At 19.9% G+C, this 26,239-nt stretch overlaps 1 protein-coding gene across 2 annotated transcripts in view; it reads left to right on the top strand.

The window, feature by feature from the left end:
• Positions 1-25,474, top strand: part of LOC133667099 (putative mediator of RNA polymerase II transcription subunit 12) — a 42,766-nt gene extending 17,292 nt beyond the window's left edge. For both annotated transcript variants that reach the window (XM_062083286.1, XM_062083285.1), the window contains exon 4: positions 23,181-25,474. In XM_062083286.1, the coding sequence (XP_061939270.1) occupies positions 23,181-24,962 (1,782 nt within the window). In that variant the 3' untranslated portion in view covers positions 24,963-25,474. The remainder of the gene's footprint in view (positions 1-23,180) is intronic.
• The last annotated feature ends 765 nt before the right edge of the window (positions 25,475-26,239 follow it).

The raw sequence follows: 26,239 nt of genomic DNA on the forward strand, positions 1-26,239 counted from the left end.
TCCTTGCAATCTTCTTCTAGTATACGCAAATATTATTTTTTAAAATAAAGTTAATATGTTGTGCGTTTGTAGAAGGTTCATATGATAATGGATTGCAAAAACTGAAGTTAAAATTTTTATTAAGAATTTTTGATACAAAAATAAAAAATACAGCGCATAAAATTAATGAAAAAAAAAAATAATAAATAAATAATAACGAGATTTGTCGAAATAATTAATATATTCCTTAATACCAAAAAGATAATTTGATTTATACAATATGATTATTAGTTTACACAAATGAAAATAAAAAAAATTAAAGTATAATTAACAAATATAATTATTTTTTATGATATCATTATTTCATCATTATTTGTTGAATACAAAATCTCATAAAAATTAATAAGCAATATTTATTATAGGAATGATAATCAAAATCTATAAAATGAAATGATTCAAATGATTTGTCACTTTTTATCAAATTCATTGAAATAGTGACATATTAATAATATAAAACTGTCCATATTTAAAGTGAAAATATTAACATTAAATATAATGTATTATTCTATCTAATTTAAAGAAATTTCTATTTATGATAAATAATATTAATATTTTATTATTTTATTATTTTATTATTTTATTATTTAAATTTAATTATGGAAACAAAACAGATAATTGTAAATGGAACCTATAGAAAGAAAAAAATGATCAAGATTAAAAAAATGTTTGAATTATATTTTTAAAAACCTTTTTTGTAACTATAGAAAAAGTAAAATGAAGAAAAGAAAATTAATTAAACTTAATTAATTATGAAGAGAATATTGATAAAATAATTTAAATCATATTTTAAAAAAATTTTTATATAAATTATGAAAAAAATAATGTAAGATAATATTTAATAGTTTTGTTATTATTTTTGAATGGACAGAAGAAACATTTTACAAAAATGAAAATTACTCGTTTGGCATTTTTAACAATTTGTATAATTCATTTATTTAAAATTCTTACATTTTTTTATCTATGACATATATAATAAATAAAAATTTAAAATGATTTACTTATTTTGATTTATGCACTAGATTATATTGCAAATTATAAATAGACATGAATTCAAAGTTGATTTTACAATCATATATTATATACGAACTCTATCTAGATTATGAGGTCAAATGGAATTGTATTGAATTTTATTTGCTATGGACAATTGTGATTAAGTAGAATTGTATTGATTAATTATAACTTATACTTAGACTGCAAATGTTTATGAAAATTAATGATAAATATAAAAGAAATGGAATGTTAATAAAAATTTATTGTGTTATAATAAATCCTTTTTTTCAGATATTTTCTATTGTTTTGTATGTCACAATTATTTTTATATATTCAAAATTTTTATAAATGCATAAACAACTAGTCTACATTTGATATAAATGATAAAAAAGATATTCAACTTAAATTATACAATTATTAATAATATTTGATCATAGTCCATATATTCATAGTCCATTATATGCATCATAGTCCAAGAATATTTTTTATTGAAATTAAATAAAAATTTTTTACTTATTAAAAAAGAATATTTATTTAATTCCAATAAAAAATATTTTTAGATTATGATGTATATAAAAATATCTATAAAAATATATATGCTTAATATATTTTTTAAATTTTCAGTGAAAGTTTTTTTAAAACATTCTCTGCAAAATTTAATATTCTAATCTTTTTCTGCTTTAAATAATAAAACAGTAATTAGATAGATACTATATTCAGCAATACTTTCAAGTAAATTGGATTTCAAATAAATAGTATTTCATATATAGGATATTTTAAAAATATAATAAATAAAATTGATTATTTTATGAAATAGAAATTAATTTTTTTATTTAATTAATATTTTAAGAAAACTCAAGAAAATTTAACAAAATTAATAAAATAAATATATTAAAAATTTAACAAAAAAAATGAAACAATTTTTTATAGAATTCTTTAATTTCTTTATTAATTTCTTTAAAAATTCTTTTAAAATTATTTTAAGATGAACATTTTTCTTTATCATAAATTTCTTTTAAATCATAATAATATTATATAAGATTTTAATTGTTATATAAAAAAAAATTTACAACTCAATGTTATAAAACTTCATACATTTACTTTCACATTATTGAATGATATAATGCAACTATAAAAATATAACTTTCTAAGAAATATTAACAATAAATAATAATAATAATAATAATTTTAATAAATTTTAATAAAATAAAATAAAATCAATAAAAAAGTAAAATTTCATTTAACAAATTGAATGGTATCTAAAGGAATATCTATAAGAATACAATTTTCCAAAAAATCCGAATAAAATTTAATAATAATATTGTGAGATCTCATCACACAATATATCGCGTGGAATTAATCGAATATAATTATTATCGTAATTGGAGCTTGATTGGTTCGCTCTGATTACTATCGCGTGACAATTAGTTCAATCGGTCACCATGTCTTTTAATTAGTGCGCGTTATTAACAATTATTAAAAGATATAAGATCTGAGATCGCAATTATGATGTAACTTAATAATATTTATGTTCAATTGATATGTAATGATGCTGTCAGATTAATTTTGTTACATTTCTTTTTGAAGAAGAGTATTATATTTCTGAACATAAAATTTTTTCAAGATAAAAATATCATGCATAAAAATTTAATTTTCTTATTATAATAAATTTTAATTCAGCTAAAGAATTATAAGAGCTCGAAAAATATATTTTAATATTTTTTTTTATATGAATATATATTTTTTATTTATATAATATCTTGTTTCACGTCTTACATATTGTATGATATATATATGTTCCTTGCAAACAAAATTTATGTAATTATTGTTTATTTTTTTTTATGATGAATTTTTTTTTTCTTTTTTTTTCTGTATTTTATTTCTAAACATATATAATATTTTTATGAGTTATTAAATTTCTTAGAATCTTCTTTCTTAAAAAATCCTCATAATTAATTAGAATTTGTTTTTGTAAATAAAATATCGAATATCAATTTACAATCAAATTCACAAATTACTACAGATTATGATTTTGATTATTTAAATTATCGCATTTGTAATGGAATAAAAATTTAAAATAAAAATTTTTTCATTTTACATAATATTTTTTACAATGAATAACGGATAATGAATTTTTAAATACTTCATCACATTATATATTGTAAGAAATAAATATATCTGCAAAATTTCATTTATATATTTGAAAAATTAAAAAAATTGTACTAAAATCAATTTATGACAAAAATATTTCGAAAAACATAGTTTTAATTAATAATTAATGATTAATCTCATAAAAAATTTATTGTTCTAATTCTCCGGTATCAGGAACCGAATTCCGGAAGTACATTATATCATCATCTTAAGAGCTATTAAGAGAATCCAGACATTCTTATGATTGCTTCTTCTTCTATATAGATTGTGCTCGTATCATTAAACCGGAGAAAAGTGCATAAAATTTATCTAGAATCGTGAAAATAAGTATAGAACGATTTCACTGTTATAGTCTTTTGTATTTGAATGAGGAAGAATAGAAACTTGGAATGAATCGAAGACAAGGAATATTTTATATAAATATTAATATATTTATTGTAATCCTGAAATATAGATTTTTTTCTATTGAAAATAAAGTTTTAAATGCTCTTATAATTTATTAAATATAAAATTAATAAAAATGTAAATATATGATCATCTTTTTTAAAAATTTTCAATAAATTTGAATCTTTTCTATTCATTTTTTTTGAATCTGTCTTGACTATTTGAATCTTTTTTGACTATCTGTCTTTAATTTTTTTTTTATATTGATTAAATAATGTAGCAATAAATAAGTTGATAAGTAATTTTTCTTCGTATGAAGAATAAGAATCTGGAAATAAATACAAAAATTAACAAAAATGTCAGTTAAATTAAATTATAAACAATTTAAGTTTGTTAACATTTTTACATATCAATTTTTGTATTAGTTTCAATTTCTGCAAAAATGTGAATAAATAATATATTAATACTCTGTATAATTCACCAATGTGTCTATTAAGTTTTAGAATTTATTTTTTTTCAATATCTATTTAAATTATTTAATTGTTGTTGGATTAATTATATGTATCTGATAATAATATATCTGAATTTTAATTTGCAAATTTTTATTTATAGGGTGTTTAATGCAATAAAATATCTTTTAAGAAAAAATTATATATAGAAATTTTATGAAAATTAACTTTGTTCTTTAAAAAAATTACTATAATTTATAATGCATTAAACGATGTAGTTTATTTTTCTAATCTAAATTATTTTTTAATTATTTTTCTAATCTTTCTAAGATGTAGTTTAATTTTCTATCAAAAAATTATTAGACTTATTATTGTACTTTGAAATTTATAAAACTTATTTATGAAAAACACGAAACGCATAAAGCAATATCCAATATCATCGATTCGTTTCTCCTATAAAAAATTATAAATATTTTTATTTCATATTTAAAAATAGAATTATTAACAACAATTCATTTTTTTTACAATTAATATGATTGATTAAAGAACTTAAATATTTTAAAATATTAATGATACTAGTATTACTAAATCCAAATAATAAATTTCAAGTATTTTGTTATACAATTATAAAAACATAAATATTTTTAGAAAAATTAATATCATATTATATAATACTTTATTAAAAAAAATAATTATAGCTACATACTTATTTACTTTAATCATAACATTTTAATTATAATTATTTAAAATTATATTATATTTATATTTAATTATATTTTTTATAGGATATGAAATATAAGATATTGTTATATATATATTTGATTACAGATAGATTGATTATTCTAACGTAAATAATTATAAATCTTTTTTATTTAGAACAAAATCTTATGTAAAAATAATATTCTAAAAAATTATCATTAATAATTTCGTTTTTCTCATAAATAATTATCATTGATAATTAATGATCATTGTTTTTTCAATCAGAATATTGATTTTTTAGTGTGTTATTGTTATTTTCCAATAAATCTAATCTATTCACTTGGTAAGGAGAAATTCATGGTAAATTCGTTCATGTGTAAACAAATGGCGAATCGGTGAATCGTCTTCTGGAAAATTGGCTCGTAGAAAGCCGATTGTCAATGAAGATGTCGCACGCATGGCTGTAAAGTAATTTAATTCTTCCTTTATGAGCTCGTTTTCATGCACGAGGAAGATAAGAAAATAATTATACTATAAAATTTATGTGCTGCGCTTATTAATTGTTATTATTTTATTTGAGAGAAATTATATACTTTGTTAGATAATTTTGAATATAATAATTTATATTGGAAATTAAGTAATTCTGAAAGCGAAAAATAATATCTTTTATCATATAATCTTTTTATTATTACTATTAATTTATTCAAAAGAAATTATATATTCTATTATAAATAATTTTTAACGTAATAATTTATATTGAAAATGAAGCAAGAAATAAAATTGATATAAATAATTTTAAAATAAGGATATTTAGACAAATTTTTCTTTTAATTATAAAATTTTTTTTTCTTATTTTCTAAGTTTTTTTAAAATTATAATATAATAATATACATTACAATATATTAAAGAAGAAATTTATGTTTAATGAAATTTATCAAATATCTATATGGAAATATATATATTTTTTTGATTTATCATCTAAACTATATATTAATCGATAATTGTATTTTTATTCTAATATTTTTGGTACAACTATTAGCATAAAAGTCTATTACTATAAAAAGAGAATTTTATACTTGATATTATTTTTCACATGTATTTCTTTATCATAAAATTAAAACATCGAATATGATTTTTAATTATCATATTTACAAAAAATTATACTATACTTCTTTACTTATTAATACTGCGGAAAACCATATTTTTCAATTATATGACGAATAGCTTAATTTATGATGCACAAACGTGCCAAAAACGACACATGTCAAACAGTGAACACGATTCTCAAAAGTGAAATCCACCTTGACAGAGAGAATAAGCTGTTTGTAACACATTTGTCTTGTATTCTTGGATGTCTCGTTGAAAATATATTAATGAGATGCTGGACCAAACGAGACCGAAGATTATTCGGTAGTTTAGAAAGTTTCTAAAATATCTGTGTCAGATTGTAAAAGGGTGTGTGCTTTCTTCCGGTTTGAAACGTTTTAAAAATATGCGTAACTATAAGAAAAAAAAGAAATTTATTAATTATATAAGTGAATTTCACTTTTCTAATCTTTTTATTTTAATCTTTATGATTTTAATTTCTATTTCTCAAGATTGCGATGATACCTTTTATTGAAAAATATCAATGATATCCAAGATTAAAAATGTTAAGATATTATTTTATTGTCAATTAAGATTTTAAATTAACATTATTAATTTAATTTTAGTAATAATTATTATGATATTAATGATATTACAATAATAGTAATAAATTGGCTTACGGATAACAAATATATTTATTATTCTCTCAGTTATATTTCTAGTTTTCAAGTATAATGGTTAAAAAAAATATTTATATTATATATATACATTTATATTATATTTATATTATATTATATTATTTATATATATATATATATATATATATATATATATATAATATTTATAGATATTCTTATTTCTTAATGGAATAGTTTTTATAATGTTCTTTATTTTTATATAAATAATATAATAAATGTTATATAAATAATCGTTGTAATATATATTAGATATTAATATAATATATACTAAATTTCACTAAATTAACATTTTATTTACTATTACGTTATTAATTTAATATATTAATAATATTAATATAATAATTTAAATAATAATAATTGTGTTCTGTGCAATAATCATATTAAGTAAAAACAATTATTATATTTATATTTATCATTACATTTATTATATATAGTAATATTATTTGTTTAGATTCTAATTAAATATAATGTCTAATATATAATTTCATATTAGACAACTTTAATTTTCTTTATTTTTAATTATATTTTCTATAAGTATAAAATTTTCAAATTTCAAATACTCTATTTTTGGCAGGAATTCAAATGAATTTCAAACTGAGAAGTATAATATATTTTATATATTTTAACAATATGTGTAAAATTTGAGTGAAATCTAAAATGTAAATATTAAAAATACTCTTTGCAAGTCGTCTTATGATTTCTCATCTCTTATGATTTATCCAAACTGAATTCACAATTAGAATTTCTAAATTATTACTTTCTTTATATACTTTCATCTTAATTTTTTTAGAATTATTAACTATAAAAGTATTATCTGGAAAACTGAATAATCATAACTTAATAATCAAGCGATGGAATTATGCTATAATTTTAATTTATTTTAAGTTATCCAATATAAGTTACTTTTAACGTACAAACAAAATCTAAATTAATTTTCTTAACATAAATTATTATATATATTTTGGGAAAAATAATATTAATTTAATGTTTATTTAAAATTGGAATTTATCTATCTTACACAAATTATTAGTACATAGTAAGTTTACATTTTTATTTTATTTTATTATTTGTAAATTTCTTCTATTGAAAAGTGTAGTTGATATACAAATATATTTTCAATGCAAAAATTAAAATTAAAATTCTGTTTCTTTTTTCTTCAAATTTTTATGTAGTAATTTTCAATTTCATTCTTTTATTTTTTATTAATAATTATTTCAATATTTCCAATATTATTTTATTAATTTTATTAATTCTATAGCATTCTCATTATTTTCAAATTAACATTCAATTTTAAATTAAATTCTATTTTCAATATATTGCTGTGATAAGAAAAAACATGTATTATATATGTTGTAAAAAATAATATATAGTTCAAATAATAGAATATTCAAATAATAAAACATTTAAATAAAGATTCTATTGTATCAAATTATAAATATAAATTTCTTAAGAATAATTTATACATAATTTATAGCATTATGATTCTTAATCTCTCAATTAGTAACATACAATATTCATAAGTGATTTTGCATATAAATGTTTTTTTTGTGATAATAAGGAAAAAAATATAAGAATTTTCTAATATATATTTTATATTAATATCTAATATATTTCATTATATATTAACAATATATTTAAAAATAAATATAAATATTTTACTAAAATAAATATTTCATTCAATCCAAGTATAGATAATATTAATATTAGTAATATTATTATAATAATTATAAATAATATTTATCTATTATTTGGACATTAAATAAGAATCTTCAATATTTTTGAATTTTTGAATTCTTCTATAAATTTAATATTTGTTTATAGAAATATTTTAATATTTTAATTTTCTAATGTTTATTTTAATTTATTTTTTTCCTCCCTTTTATCCAACAATAATTTTTTCCTTCTCTTTATTTATTTATAGAAAATATATTAATAATAAAAATCTTCATCTATATTTTTTTAAAATAAAATTCTGTAACTAAAGAATTTAAAAAATCCCAATTATTTTTAATAATCAAATTTTCATATCTTAATATTTTTCTGAAACAAAATTCTGGAAAAAAAAATTAAAAAAGAGAAACATGATAGAAATTTTTGTAATTAAATATATATTAATTAAACATATGAATTTGTTTTAACTCTATAAAAATCCATAGTTGTCATTGATCATGATCAATAGGAATTCTTTAGATTCCTTAGATAAAATAAAATCAAGCAAGGAAATTTAAAAGAATCTTTTAGTCATTTCCATTCTCATTGTTAGTACTGTGTGCAAATATAATAAATCTCTATCAATATCCAGTAATCTAAAATTAATCTTCCTCTTCAAACCCACCATTTACCACCCATCACAACAAATTCATTGCCATACCATCTTATGATTCAAATATTTGTACATGTCGCTTTATTATACGCTATCCAATGCATCTCTGTACAAACTTTTCTCAAATAGCACTTTCTTCAGAAATGTCAAGAGTTATTCATATAAGGCCGCACACTATGGGTGTACGTTTTCCTTTTTATCTATGAGGTCGATGCTTAACTTTCGTTAAATATAGAGAATGCAATGTAACGGAGGAATCAATTGCTGATGAACATATATATTTTCTCTTGTTATGATGATATTACAATGTGAACAGAAGCATTTCATTGGACTCGTAGGCATTCTTGCGCCAGGCAAAAATGAAAATTGTTTTCCCTTTTCAGCCTTTAACCATCGATGTGAAAGTTCGTCGATGAAGTAATTTATCTAGCAGAATAGATCTTACGATCTGAAAAAGATTTCGAACATTGATCTGTTTTTTTAAATATCTGTTCAGTTGAGTATCTAATCTGTTCACTGTAAAATTGACCATATATAATTGTTCATACTATGAATATCTTTTCTTTTTGTTCTTTTTCATTTTGTGTATCTATTACGAAAAAATATTAAACAGCTTTGAAATTTGTTATATGGTATTTCTTATACGGTATTTATACTAAGTTTAATGGCATGTCAAAATAGTGTAGATTTTATATAAAATGTTTTATAATTGATAATATAAACGATAAATGATTCTAAAAAAAAATAAATTAAAAACGTAGGATAAAATTTTTTTCATTTAAAGTTTCGAGTAAAATAAATTTTATTTAAAAAATATTTGAATATAACTAAAATTATTTCCCAATATTAATGCTATTTATTACTTATTTATGTTACTATTCTACATTTAAAAATAACTATATATTAATATAGTTATTCTAATTATTAATTAAACGTATATGTGAGTAATGTCTAATATTTATTCAACAAAACCTAACAATATAATGTAAACAAAACATTGACGTGCTCGATTGCTGCGATTGCAATTATTATCAATCAGATATCATTCGTCGATTGGAACAAATGAAAAAAATTAAATTTTCGAGACTTTAAAAAAATTAATTTATTAAATAACGTACAAAATATTAAATAAAAACATCAAAATAAGAGCATCACACATCGTGAACTTTATTATTTTTTTCGTAATTTAATTGAAATTTTTTTATAAATTTTTACTTAACGAATTAACTGAAAAACACATATTAGATTTCAGAGATTTGAAATCTGTGTGACAATTAAATTCTATTCACCGATCATGAGCACTTTTTTTATATCCATTGTCTTGTTAAGGCTATAAATACACAATATTCTAAGAAATTTTATCAGATTCGTTGTGAATTTATACGCGTTTTAAGTGTTTTGAAATAACATTTGCCAATACCTATTTATTTTCTAACAAATAATGTTTCTATTTTATTAATTTATTTTTTTATTAATTTATGTACTTAATCTATATTTATTTATTATATACTTATTATTATACTTAATCTATATTTAGAATTTTTTCGTACTACTCTTTCAAACTATTTTTCAATGTTCTTTAAATTTGAATTTGTCCTATATAGAGCATATATCTATATTAATTTCATTAATATTGTTTTGTAAAGTAATATAATTTATTTGTTATATTTATAGTTTTTGTTATATTGTAGTGTTGTTATATTTTTTCTTGATATATATTTTTCAAATAACTTTTTCAAATAAGTCAAGATACTATTGATATAAACATTAATATCTTCAATAATAATAATGATTTAAAAATACATATCAATATTACTAAGGAATAAATTTACTAAAATATAATGCTGTAAATTTACTAAAATATAATGCTGTAAAGTATAAATTCATCTATATTTTAACATTTTTTAAAAGATTGAAAAAATATTTCGTTATGATACATAGAAATAAAAGAAAATTTTTATAAATTTTTATAAATTTCAACGAAAAGAAAAAAGAATATTAAAAATTCCATGTTAAATTGTAAAAAAATATAAATTCATATACAATATATAATTTTAATATCTTTAATATATTTAGTATTTGTTGAATTGATTTTCCTTTATTTTTGATTTGTAATAAAAGAAAAAATAGGAGTATTAATAATTAACTTATTCATAATTTCATCTCTTGTCATTTTTATTCAAATGTTTAATTGAATACTATTAATTTTTTAACTTCAGCAATTATTAATTTTTTTTTTTTTGGTTCATTTTATTTTTGCCAAAATATAACATTAAATTTCCAATAATATTAAAATTAGGACTAACCATGATAATATATCAATTCTAAAAATCTCTTTAAATTATTTTTGTTGAGCTTATTATCATCAACAAAAGCATTATTCTGCTAGAAAATAATTCTTTTATTTTCTGTCAATATTATAAATGATTATATAACATTATAAAACATTAAATAATATTATATAAAAATAATTATATAACAATTATCAAATCAATTTATTTTTTGTTATTATCATAATTAAAAAACAATATATCTATTTTAAATCTGTAAAGATAAAAAAGTAAAATTTAATTTACATATCATAGTTAATTATTTTAAATGCATATTATAATAATAATATAATAAAATAATAATTTTAATAATGATAAATTATAATTATTAAATATAGATATTCAATTAATTTTTCTTACAACATATTTCTAAAAAAATCATATTTCTTTTAAAGTTAATTTTTTTTTACTTTAAAGTACATTTCAATTTATCATAGATTTAAAAAAACAATTTATTACGATAATATGAATTTTACTTGCAAACGATAAATTATCATATATATTCTTAGTTGTAGTTATATTAATCAAATATATCTATTTCATTATTTATTAATTGTAATCTTTGAAAAATTTATGAAAATAAATTATTTTTATAATTTATATTAATTTATATGAAAAAAATTTAATTTGTCACTTTTATCCAGAATATAAATATTTGGAATAGATAAATAAAAATTAATTTTTATCTTTAATTACAGGATTTTATAATTTTTTAAATACATTAATAATAAAGAAGTGTATATATTTATATATTGTGTATATATTTATTATTAATTCATATTTGTAATACATCTATATATAATAATATATCTATTTGTATTTTGAATAAAATAAAACTATATTATTTTGAAATGATTAAAATATTTTTATATTGAAATATAAGAAAATATATACTATTTGAAATAACGAATTTTTAATTTTAAGGTTATTATTACGATATTTACAAAATATTGAAAATTACTATTAAAAAATAATGTTACATTCTAATGAAATGGAAATATATTAAATCTGAGTATAAATGGAATTTAAACAATTAAATGAAATAATATCTTCGAATTTTCTTATATCTTTTTTGTATCTTTTTTATTTCTAAATTCTAACAACATTTTAACATTTTTAATTTTAATTTTTTGATATCAATTTCAATTTATTTCCATCAATTCTATTTTTATTAAATCTTACAAAACGAATTAAAAAAATATAATTTACTATTAATATTAAATATAATATTATGACTAATTTTGGCTAATTTTTTTATAATCTATTATTTAATAAAAAATAGTATAAGATAAAAGTAAGTAAGTAATAAAAGTAAGTAAATATAAATTGTAAGTAAATTCAAAATGTAATATAGTTATTAATGCAAATTTTGTACATATGATTCAAAAATACATACAATCGAAGTACATATATTCATGTCTTAAAATAAATATAAAAATATGTAATACTAATATATAATAAAAATAAATAACGAATAAAATAACTTTTTAATATTCTGATATAATTTTCTCTTAGTGTTTAAAAATTATAATATAAATATTTTTTATACGAATAAATATTTTTTCTTTATTTTAATTTTTAATTTGATTCTTTTGAATATATAATTATGAACATTATTAAAAAATCTTATTAGCTTTTAAATTATTAGCTATTAAATCTTATTAAATCTTAAATTTAAAAATATAATTAAAAATTATAACATTGGCAATCATAACAATTATAACAACATTATAATGAATTATAATGAATAGAAAATATTTTTTAATATAATATAATGAAAAAATTTATAAAAATAAATTTACTTGTTAAAAAATTATTACGATACATTAAAAAATAATTAATATATTTATCATAATTATAATTATATAATAATTTCTAAATTCTTAATTTTTAATAAAAATCTACAAGTTTTAATTATTTTTAACTTTTTTTGTATAAACAAAATTATTTTTGTTTATTTTTATTCACTATTTTAATTTCATTCAATAAATTTCATTTAACATTATTATATTTTAATATAAGGATGACTACACTTTCTCTGGTTTCAATTTATTTTTAATAACTTATCATAAAGCAAAATTGCTATGACTCGTGTCAAATAGCTATATAAAAATTTTTGTCATGAATATAATAATTTTCACATAATTATCAAAAATCAACTTTTGACCTCAATCTTCTTTATTAGTCTATTATATAATATATTACCTCACATTTGGATCTGAATAAAGATTTTCATTTAACTCATTTTCATCTAACTTAGCAATAGAAAGTTAATTCGATATCTCAATGCTGATTAAAAGATTTCTAAAAGATATTTTTATACTATTTAGAATTCTATTTTATCTAGATGTTATTATCTCGTATCGTGTCTGTCTGAAGAAAAGACATTGTTTTATAATCACAATAGGTTCCGCTGTTTGTTCTCACTGACCTCGACAGCAGTAACAGATTTTAAAAAGATAACACGATTACCGGTCACGGAGGGTTTCATGTAACTTATTTTATGATAACGAGTAAAAATTGATATGGAAAAATTATATTATGACAATTAATTAAATGATTTTTATTACTGTGATTTTATAATTAATATATATGATTGATTATAAATGATTTTATAATTATTATTGATAATAATTAAATGATAATAAGAAAATTTATAATTTTCTTATTGATAATCATTATAAATATACGTAAATTAGAAATAATCTTTAAATCATTAAGTTAGGCAATCAAAAAAGTTTTATTATTTTTTTTTGTAATGGAAAAAAAATGATGTAAGAAACGGAATAAAAATAAATTTTTATTTCTTAATATATACTTCAATTCAATTTGTTTGAATTGCAATTAATATATTATGAAACTTTTTTTTTTTAAATAACCAATAATGGGTTGTCATAAATTTTTTTCAAAAAATATGAAAAATGAAAAAGAATTTTTCACATATTCAATTTGCTTTCGAATATACGCTTTCGATATAAGTATTGTTACTACTGTATCCATATTAGATTTCATTACATTTTTTGTTGTTTTATAATTATTTTTATAATTATGAAAAATCAATAAAAATCAAATTTCGTTATATTACATTTGATTTCTGATACCGCATTAAATATTAAAATACTATTCTATTAAACTATTTTTATTCTACTTCACAGAAAAATAAATTATAAATAATATTTTATAAAATTTATGATTTCGAAAATTGAAAAATTCTTCTTCGCTTTCTACTTTTAGTTTTAAAGGTGATTGACCATAGTCAACAAGAGTCATATATACTTATAACAAGAATTTACTTAACAAAAGTTACATATATTACAAGAATTCGCTTTCACATTTCGTCAAATTTACAATAGGTACTTATATTTTCCTTTCATCGTTTTTTTTTTTTTAATGTGAATACAAAAAGTTAATTAAAGAAGACAAACCATTTACATCTTGACTCATCAAACATCATTTTTACTAAAAACGAATTACTGCTTTCGAATTTTAATTCATATTATATTCATAAAAAAACTTGATTTTACACTTGATCAATTAAGTCAGTATTGAGTATATAATACTAATTATCGGAAGTTCGCATGTCTTCAACACCTGAAGGTCACAAGTAATCATCTTATACAAAACAATGATGGCCATTTTTATCACTCTTAATCCTAAATAAAACGCCCAATTTTATTACATAATTACTCAGACTGGGTTTATGAAATCTAATATTTCTTTCTTTAATAAAATGTATTAAAAAAGTATAAACATAAAACATATATATTTTATTAATATACATACATATATATTTTATAAAGTGAGATTATTATAATAATAAAACATATTAAAAATCATATATGCTTATAATTCAAATTACTTTTTAATAATGACAGATAATAATAAAATATATTGAATTTAATAGATTTGACATTAACAGCGATATTATTATAAAATATATGTCGTGGTCAATGATATGTTAATAAAGTTTGAGACTAATCTAGACATATAAAGAGTACATACTTTAAATGTGAACATATATAGAACAGAGATTTGAAATAATTCCAAATGATCTCATTCTCCAATTAACGAGATTCGAAGCAAGTTTTTTTCATATAAAGCATATTTAACAATTTCTCGGGCAATGATATTATTCTTGATAATTTATAAAAATTAAAAAAGTATTATTTTTTTACGCACTAATCACGAAAAAATCCTTTCACAAAAATTTTCTTAATAATAATTTAATATTTACATATTACAATTATATTTATTACGTAACATTATGCTAAAAAGCAAAGATTTGGTATCCATAAATGAATTATACTATTCATAAATGAATTACAATATAATAAAAACATTATTATCAATACTTTTGTAAAAATAGTTTTTTTATAACTTAGAGATATTTCACTGTTCGTAAAAATTGTATGATAATTGTATAAGTTGAAAGAAAAATCTTTTATTAGAATAAGAATTAAACAAGAAATTTTTATTTATAAATTTTATGAAAACTTTTTCGAAAATACTTTATGAATTCGATATAATTATACATAATAAGTTTGCATAGAGATACATAATACTATGGAAAGATACATAATTCTATGTATGTAGAATGTATTAAATATAATAATATTAGGATTATATTTAGATCACTAAATATAATGTCTAATTTAAAATCTCAACAACTTTGTATTCATCTAAAGAATAATATTAGATGTAATCTTGCGAATTTGTCAGAAAAGAAATTTAGAAATTAAATACTATATGACATAATTTTTTATAAAAATATCCGGTAAGAAAGCAGAGTAATTGTACGAACAAATGTATTATAAGGATGGAGATTAATAATAACAAGAATCAATTATAATCGAAACGAAAATTTAATTCAGTTTATTCCCTAATTTCTTCCATATTTGTTACTAACAAAAATTATTAACCAATTTCATACTTTTTAATCTACTTTTTAACATTAGAAAATTTAAACCGCAATCTACTTGTACAAATTATATCTGTTACAAATTACGTATCTCTTAATATAATAATAATAAGCTCATCTAATAATTATATTAATAAATTTTTACTATTATCGTTTTTATAATTTAAACATGGAATATTATATTATCACTTTTTTTTTTGACAACAGAAAAAAAATATCGTTTAAAAATTATATTCATTCTATTTTAAATTTTATTGTACAATGAATAAATTAAGAAGAAAAGTTGATGAGATTTCATATAATTTTACGATTAATTTCACCGAAATGAAAGTTTGCGAGTCAAGGTGAGCTTACGAGACATGCGAACCTCGCCTGGTCAACAAATCGATAAGATCTTTCTGCGTCTGCATCATTTTTGGTATGCAAAAATAAAAAAAATTTAAATAATCAATTTTAATCAAGATTCATTTTTTAATTATAAATAAGAAATAATCATCAAGAGATAAATTATAATTATTAGAAAATTATTAAAAGAAAAATATTTGTTTTTTATTTTTTAATTATATTCATTAAAGATGATTATATAGAAGATATTTATATAAATATTGAATGATAGAAATAATATTGAAAATTATTTTAAAATGAAAGAAATTCAAATTATTTTATAATTAAAATTTTTATTTCATTAATAATAATATGAAATTTCTTTTTTAAAAAAATAATTTTTGGAAAATTATTTTATAGCAAATTAATTATTTCGAAAATGTACATAATAATTCGTTTTAATCAATTATCTTTCGAATTATTTATTATTTAAACAATATTTCAAATGAAACAATTAATGTAAAAAGATTTTTTTAGATAATAGATAATAGATATTTTTTAGATTTAGATAATAGATATAATGAATACACGAAAATAAAATTTTTTATTAGATAATTGCATATTTTTTAATGTGTCATTTGTAAATAAATGATTATTTTTCATGAAAAAACTTTAAGTAAAACTATGAATAATGTTATTTATAACAAATTTTAAATTTTAAAAAATTATAAATCTATACTATATTATATATATATACTATAATACCATATTATATTTATAATTTATAATAAACTTTTGTTCGTATTATTAATATTTTAATAATATTGTAAAGAATATCAAAATTATAAATTCATAAATAATTCATAAATCATTAATAACATTCTTAATAACAAATATGAATAAAAAAAGAGAAAATTTACTCATTTAATGAAAATTTTTCATGAAAATTTAGTAATTTTTATTCGTTACCAATGCTTTAATGATATTATCTGTAAGTCGAATTATTAATGATATATTGATATTTATTAATAATGATATTAATAGTATGTCTAAAGTAATTTAATATTTTTTTCTAAGAAATAATCGATTGATGCATTAGAAAATATATATAATTTCATTTAAAAAATATTTTTTATATTCTTTATAATGCGTATAAAAAAATGCTATTTATTAAAATACTATTTATCTATTAAAATATATTAAAATATTTATTCTGAAATAATACAATTCGTATTTGAAAATTTTTCAAATAACAAATAATTTCAAAGATAATATTTATAGATTAAAATTAATCACTCTGTATATTATCTCAGTAATTTAATAAAAAAATGTTAAATATATAAATAAAATGTAAAATAACAACACCATTACTTTGTGAAATCTTTCACGTAATATAGAACAATTGATAATATTCGACAGTTTTTCTCATAATGATATGGCACATACAGAAATGTTGTAATCGGTTATTTCTCAGCCTACTTATTTTTATATGTAATTATTCATCATATATTTTTATCAAGATATTTCTTCGTTTCTAGAAAGAAGTTTACGTGAATATTTACGTAAAACAAATATATTTTTGTAAACAAATATAATGTTGAAAACTCGTAAATTTCATGAATGGAATTCGATAACTTTCACTCGGAATGATTTACGAACATTTATACTTATACTATCGATCGTGTCGAGGATCGATTTATTTCACTTGTGAGAATTTACAACGAGTGGCAAATGTGCACTTTCATAAAAAGATGAAACTAGTTTATCTCTAATTTTCTACACATCATCATATAGAAAATTCTTTATGAAACAAAAAACAGATCTACATAATATCTGATATTTCCATCTATTACCCGGGAAAATAAGAGATTCGGTGCACTTGTAATGAATTGTATTTGATTTTATATTTATATTTGATTTTATTGTTAATTTCTGATTTTTGATTCTGATAATTCAATTAATCATTTCATTTATCTATGCAATTAAATAACTATATGACAATTTTATGTAAATAGCAATAATATAAATAATAATTTATATAGCTATTGTTTAATGTTAAGATTAATATGCATAATATCAATTTTATTGATACTAATATATTAATTTTAATTTAGTGTTGATATATATTAAAAGTTTCAGATTTAGGTTAAGTTTTAATAATTAGTATTATTTTTTTTTCTTTTAAAATTAATATAATAATTAAAACAATATCTCTTAAAATGATATTAAAATTATGCAATATCTAATTAAAAATTTGATATCTTTCAAAAATATCAATGATTTGATAACAAATTTCGATATTCAATATTTTATTCATTTCTAAATGTTATAATATAGTAATATAGTAATGGGTGTAATAGTAAAATAATACTTTTTAATGATACAATATGATTTTCTAATTATTAAAAGAAATTGAATAATAAATCATTTTTGAAATAATAATTGAATAAATCACTTATTTATTTCTTTTAATTTTTACAAATATATGTACATGAAAGGAATTAGATACATTTACAATTCACATCACTTGTTTATTATTATTGAAAATATCAATGAAATATTTTTATTCTACATTTTTATTTCTCATATTTAATATTACTTAAATATAATATTAAGATTTGATTCCTTTCGATTTTTTCGATTCTTATGTATTCACTATTCGAAAGTTCGAATATATTTATCTATATTGGTAAAATATATTACTAATAGTTTTATATAATAATAATTGATTTATATAATAATCATTAAGGTGTATTAATGATTCCTATTTTTTCTTATTCAAACTTATTATTAAAATACATAAAAATATTATCTGTAATAAGTTGTAATAAAAATAAGTATTGAATCTTTGTTGAAAAAATATTGCGGTCTTTCATTTCTATTTATATTATTGATATCTTAACGATATTTTGAATATTGAATAGAATAAAAATATATTTGATATATTTGATATATGATATATAGAATAAAAAATTAATCAAACATTGTCCATAATTAATACATAAACAATTATTAATATTTTTAATAATAATCTTGAATAAAAAAATAGGAATTCTAATTATTTTCGTTATTAATATTTTAATAAATATATATTTAAAATATATCAAATTGTTAATAATGATATCGATAATTATAATTTTATTCATAATAAACTATTAATACATATTTTAATTAAATTTTTTTATACATTTAAATTAATTATATAGTTATAGCATTATAATTCTATTAATTTAGTTTACTTATGTTAAAATCTCATTTTGCTTATCAGTAACATAAAGAAATTTAATATAACATTTGAAAAAAAAAAGCTATTATTAAATATCAGTTTAAGAGACATCAATATTGAAAAATGATATCATCTAATTAAAACTTAATACTTATTGATATCTTCTGTTGAACTTTGTTGAACTATTAAATCGTGTAAATATTATTAATAATATGGATATAGATTCAATTATTAAGTGTAAATAAAAAATATTTATATATATGTATAAAACTTGATTATCTTATTTTATTTTTATATATATTTTTAAAAACATTAATTCCAAACGTTTTAACTTTTTGAATATCGATTTAATTTGAACAATTTTTATAAATCTTATTTAATTACCAATATAAATATATATATATTTCAAATACAATTTTTTAATAACAGAATAAGAGAATATTAAACTTTGAACATTTTGTAATTAGAATATTATTATAGAATATTATTAAATTTTAAATATTTTATTATTTATAATTTTATATTATTATTTCATTTCAATAAGTATTATTTAAGAAACGAAATATTAATAAGTTATATTTAAATAACGAATATATTAAATATATATTAAATATATATACGAATATATTAATATTAAAACTTGAAGGATTTCACCTCATTGAAATGATAATTTAAAAAAAATTGCTCCATATATAATTCATTATGCTCTAAATACTCACAAAATTTAATTAAAAATAGAAAATTCGTTATAAAATAAAGAAATGTTCAAATATTTTCATAAACAATTCTAAAAGAGCTATAATTTATAAAAAAATTCTTTTGAAATATTCAGATTACTTTTGATTAATATATTTAATTAATAAAATTCAGTAAAGAAATTCAATATGCGAAGTATATGTTACATTATATATATTTATGTTTCTATAAATTAGATTAAAGTCATTCGAAATGAATTTATTAAGATAAGACAGAAATAAAACATTCTAAACATTAATTTCTATAAAATCAATTGATCCTAATTAATGAATCATTCACGATAGCATATTGAATTCATTCATGATATTCTGAAATTCAAATGGAAAGTATCAGAAAGTTACTACGTGAGATCTATAAATTTACTATGCCTGTTTCCGGTTTTTACTAATTGATTGAAGAACACCATTGCTAAATTTATGCATACGAATATGAATCCTAAAGCATCTGGATGTTTCGCAATAATTTTCTCTTTTTAGAAATGTCGAACTTGGATGAAACTTTCGTCTCATGAAGATAGGAATGTAATTTCATTTTTACATAATTATAGAGGAATACTTCCATAAACTTGTGAGAATTTACCGCGTCTATTACATGTTTCATGCAAGACAATGAGATATTTAACAGGCTGTTAAATAGTTTAACTTGCTCAACTTATTACTTTCTTAGCAATAACTATTATTAGTTTCTGTTCCCTAGTATTGTGAGAATTGAACAGTGAATATTTTTGAATTTATGGGAAATTTGAATACAATTTTCTTATATTTAATACATTCAGTGCGGCACAAAGTCGAAGTCAAATTTTTAGTGGCGAATACATGTATATATAGATAATTCATGCATCGACTTTCCAACATGTGCAATAATTAATCGATCTTCTCAGTTCATGCATATACGAATAAAAGAATGACAAAAGAGAATCGGTGTTTATATTATCTCCTTTATAACTTATGCAAATACAACTTGGTAATATTTCAATTGTCAGAAATATAGCTAATATTCAGCGTTAAGGAAACTCTTTCTAGAAAGATATTTGACAAGTACAAAAAACAATGTTAAAATAGCGAAAAAAGCAATAAAATGGTTGTGAATATTAATGAAAACATTTGTATATGAAAGGAAAATTCTTCGTGGAAAATTCTTTTTCATTTTTCACATTTTTTAGAAAAGTTTATGTGATTTGTGAATGCGTCAAATGCTATAAAATAAGAAATCCTTATAATATGTATATTCACATCATCCATATTGAATATGTTAATAAAATCCTTTGTTTATTCAAATATTTTATCTTTAAATATTTTATCTTTTTTATCAGATAAGAAGAAAATTCGATATTTCTATCAAACATATCCTATTATAATGGAAAAATAGAGATAAAATAAATAATCGTTTATAAAAATTGCAATATTCTTCTATAGATAAGACTGCAAATGGTCGTTGAAATTTAAAATTAATTGTGTAATGAATTACATTTTAAGAATTACTTAATTCAAGAAGCGTTTCTAAAACAATCACAATTCATGTAAGATTTATAAATGAAAATTTCTTATTCAGTTCTCATTATCTTAGATTTTTTTTTCGAATCATTGTAATTTATAACTCTTCTTAAATCTTTTCTTATATTTATTCATCTCCAGAATTAAAAAAAGAATGTCAAAAAAGATTTTCAACTTTCTGAAATTATGATTGAATTATATGATCAAATTATTAAATCAATATAATTATTTTTCCTCTTAAACAAAATTAAGTTTAAATTAATTATTTTAACAAATAAAAATATTTTTCTCATTTCTCATTTTTTTTTTTTAATTTAATAAGAATGTAAGAAGAAATCTAAAATGAAATAATATTTAAAATGGAAATTTTAAAATGGAATAATATTTAAAGATTGATACATTTAATTTCTATTTCTTTATTTTACACTTATAAAAATATAAATTTATATAAAAATCGATAAAACATTGAAAATAAAATTGTTATTATAACATACAGTAAGTGAAATTATCATTGAATCCATTATACAATTTCTATTCTATATAAAAAAAAATGTTAATTTGTATAATCGTTTATAATCTGTCAAAGATAAAATTAATTAAGTAAAGAATTGAAAAAATGAAAATGAAATTGATAGGAAATAATAAGATTTATTAAAAATTTATTCAATTGTATTGTCAGTGATTAATAACGAGTTTACAATTCTTTTTTTTTAATCATTCATTCTTATCAATATTTTCATATTGTAAAAATTAATATTAGAATAATAATTCGTTCTTCATTCATATAAATATTAAATAATCGAGAAATAATCATGAATAATATTTATATCTATTATAAATGAAATCAATATTAGAATATGTAAAAAAAAAAAATAACTATTAATATTTTATTTTAAATTTTAATATTTAAATATATAATATTTTAAACTTCCTTTTTTGATAATTATAAAAAATATTAAAAATAATAAAAATAATAAATATTTAATGTATATAAATATAATTTAAATAACATCAAAATAAAAATATTATTAAAAATTATAAAATATAAGAATAATTAATAAAAATATATATATAAAGTATGTATTCAGCTTCAAGTATGTATTCAGTTAATTTAATAATAAATATTATTGCAAATATTATTCAATAAATTTAATCATTTATTTCCGAAAATTTTTGAATTTATGGTTTCGTAAATTCATAAAATTTTGCCATTTCATATGTAATTAGCATAATGTAGCAAATTTAAAAAAATTTATTTATTTTAAAGATAAAATATAACACAATAAACAATAAATAATTTTCTAAATTTTACAGATAAAACTAGTGTTTCTCTTGGCGACAGTATCGATCACCTTGACGAGATCTCAAAATCCAGAGATCTCCTCGACAAATTTAGATGTGACCCAGCCACCGATAAAACTGGACAAAAATCTTCGTCGAGCTCTGTTGAAAGCCTTGACCGATCTAGAAGCCGAATCAGCCGAGCAACACAAAGACGAATCGGAAACCATCTCTCAAAGGGACACGAGCGTGTTCGAGGGTATAGCAAAGAAGAATTTGAACGATAATCTAGGCGTACAAAAGACTACATTCTCTTTCAAGAGCTTCCCAGGTGACGATGATATACCAAGTGAAGATAAATTGCAGAATTCCAGTTTCGTCGAAGGTATTCGTTATGTAACACTTAACACACCTTCGATGAATATCGAGAAAGCGACACAAGAAGACGCCAGAAGCTTTCACGTTCAAAACGTGATATTGCCAGAGAAAAAGTCAAATTTCAGAACTGAATCGAAGGAACAGCGTGAGAAGACGACACCTGTCACGATGAATATCTTCCCCGTAAACAAGATGGAAAGTTTAATACAGAAACCAGCGGATGTTTCCGAAAGCCTAACCAGAAGTGCTTCAAACAGCATTGCAAACGCGTTGGTCGGTCCTAAACCAACCGTAGTTACTCCTACCGTAGTTTCAACGAAGAATAACGTGACAATAACCGAATTAGATGATTCTAAGGACAAAACGGAGGAGGTTAAAATCTTCCAGGCGCCTCTGGTTGCAGCGTTCACTGTGCAACAAGACGAACAAGGTGTACCCAAGAGCGTTGTTCCGATCTTTAGATCGCCTAACGATGGACAAGCTCTGACTCTTCAAGAGCAACTAGAATTCAAACAACAACTTTTGGAGAAACAATTGGCAGAGCTTCAACAGCAACAGTACCAACAGACGCAGTTCTTAGTGAGACAGCAGCAACTATATGAACAACAATTAAGACAAAAACAACAGCAACAGTATTACCTTCAAGAACAAGTCAGGATCAAACAGTTAGAGGAACAGACCAAACTTAAACAGCTGGAAGAACAAAGACTCAAGCAATTGGAGGAGCAGAGATTGAATCGATTCCAACTTCCTCCTGTACCACAGAAGCAGTTCTTCTTCGATCAGAGCAACAACTTCTTGACGTTCCAACCTCCTGTCGAGTCCAACGTTCACTTACAACCTAGCCTAACTTTAGAAGTGCCAAATGTAGCTGCGCCTCCAACTTTCCAACCGATCTTCCAACAAGATTCATTGCGTCTGCAACCGTTCCGGCAACAGCAGCAATCACAATACCTCCATCAGCAGCAACAGATTCAACCCCAACAGTTGCATCAATCGCAACAGCAACACCAGAGACTCCAGCAGAGTTTTGGCTCGTTCTCAACAGATTTCCAGCCTTCAGTGTCTACGACGAGATTCAATCGTCAGGAGGCTTTCAATTTGGTGGGAAATTTTGGTTTCAACGGAGACAACAAGATCGCGGTCAACAGAGGCAACTTTGGCTTCGTTCCACCGCACAGAACTCCAGCGAATTTCTACAATCCTTACGCTCAGTTCAAGCAATCGAAGCCTCCCACGCCGGCCAGGCAGATTCAACATCTGCTGTACCAATCTGGAATTGCTGGCGATCCGAACAACGTGCAAGGAATTGGGAATCCGGAAGATTTGAATATCGTTTCGAAGGTTTTAGCTCTGAACGTGGGCGCCGTGCCGAATAAGAATGTCCAGTTCGCGACGAATCCGGGTTCCAGGTCGTTGGGAAAAAATTCCGCGTGAAGAAAGAAGATGGAAGATGGAGTTAGAGACGAGTCATGTAAATCGGTGCGGAGGACGATATTAGTAAGGTGAAATCGAGCTCTCACTTTTTTCCCTTCTTGGTCCCCCTTTAACCGCCTTCCCGAGTTTCGAAATCTTGCGTGTCGCGGACAATAATATTCCTCTGGGGAGTCATGGAGATCATGATAATTAGAGCAATGATGTGTTCATCCTCGAGAATTAGATTCATAGATAGATTGTGGATGTTTATGTATACTTTTTATTTTCTATTTGTAATGATGATGGGATGAATTTGAATGGAATTTCATTTTATTTATAAAAGACGTTTTGATGTAATTATCGATCAAAATTTTATAATTTTGAATTCTGTTCTATAGAATTTAAGAATTTAAAGAGGAGATTATTAAATTAAAATTCTAATATGGTGAAATTTCAATATTCATTAATTGAAATATTTGTGATTATAAGAATAATAAGAATAATAAAAATAAATTAATTATATATCTTTTTAATAGTCAAGTTAATTATATACCTCTTAAATCCTGAAAAAATAAATATGAAATAAATATCGAATAAAATGAATAGAAAATTAATTTTTTTTTAAGAAGATTTTTTTTTAAGAAAGAAAAGAATAATTGACTTCATTCTTCAATTTACTTTGTTTTTAACTTCGTATCAATAAAAGTCAATAAAATTTCAATATAAATGTATTTCTATTGACAAATCATAATGATAGAAAAAATTATGCAATAAGAAATTTTTAACCGATTGGTTTACTTGATGAACATTAAAACATTTTCTTATCAAAAAATAAAGTAGTGAACGAATATAAAGATTCGATAGTTTAAAAAATATTTTGTTATATTTATTTTTGAAAATTATTATTAATATTTGTAGAAATTTCGAATTAACAATAAAATTAATAGATTTGATATATTTATAAAACAACGAATTATAAATTTTATATTTCACTAATTTGTTTAGTATTTATTGTGAAGTTAAATAATTCTTTCTTTCTATTATTGTCATATATGATTCTTTGGAACACATTGCATATTCATTGCAATATTAATTATAAATTTTATCTTAAATCTAAAGCATTCAACATCCTTATGATTTTTTAATTAATTAATTAAAGCATTTATTAATTAATTTGACACAATTATTAACTGACTTAAAAATATTTATATTTGGAAATGTTTGCGAACGAATTGTATCGAAATGAAATAGAATTTTGTTAAAAAAAAAATCTTAGTATCAAAATCATATTAAAAATC

Source organism: Apis cerana, linkage group LG12, assembly GCF_029169275.1.
Source record: "Apis cerana isolate GH-2021 linkage group LG12, AcerK_1.0, whole genome shotgun sequence".
Classification (NCBI taxonomy): Eukaryota; Metazoa; Arthropoda; class Insecta; order Hymenoptera; family Apidae; genus Apis; species Apis cerana.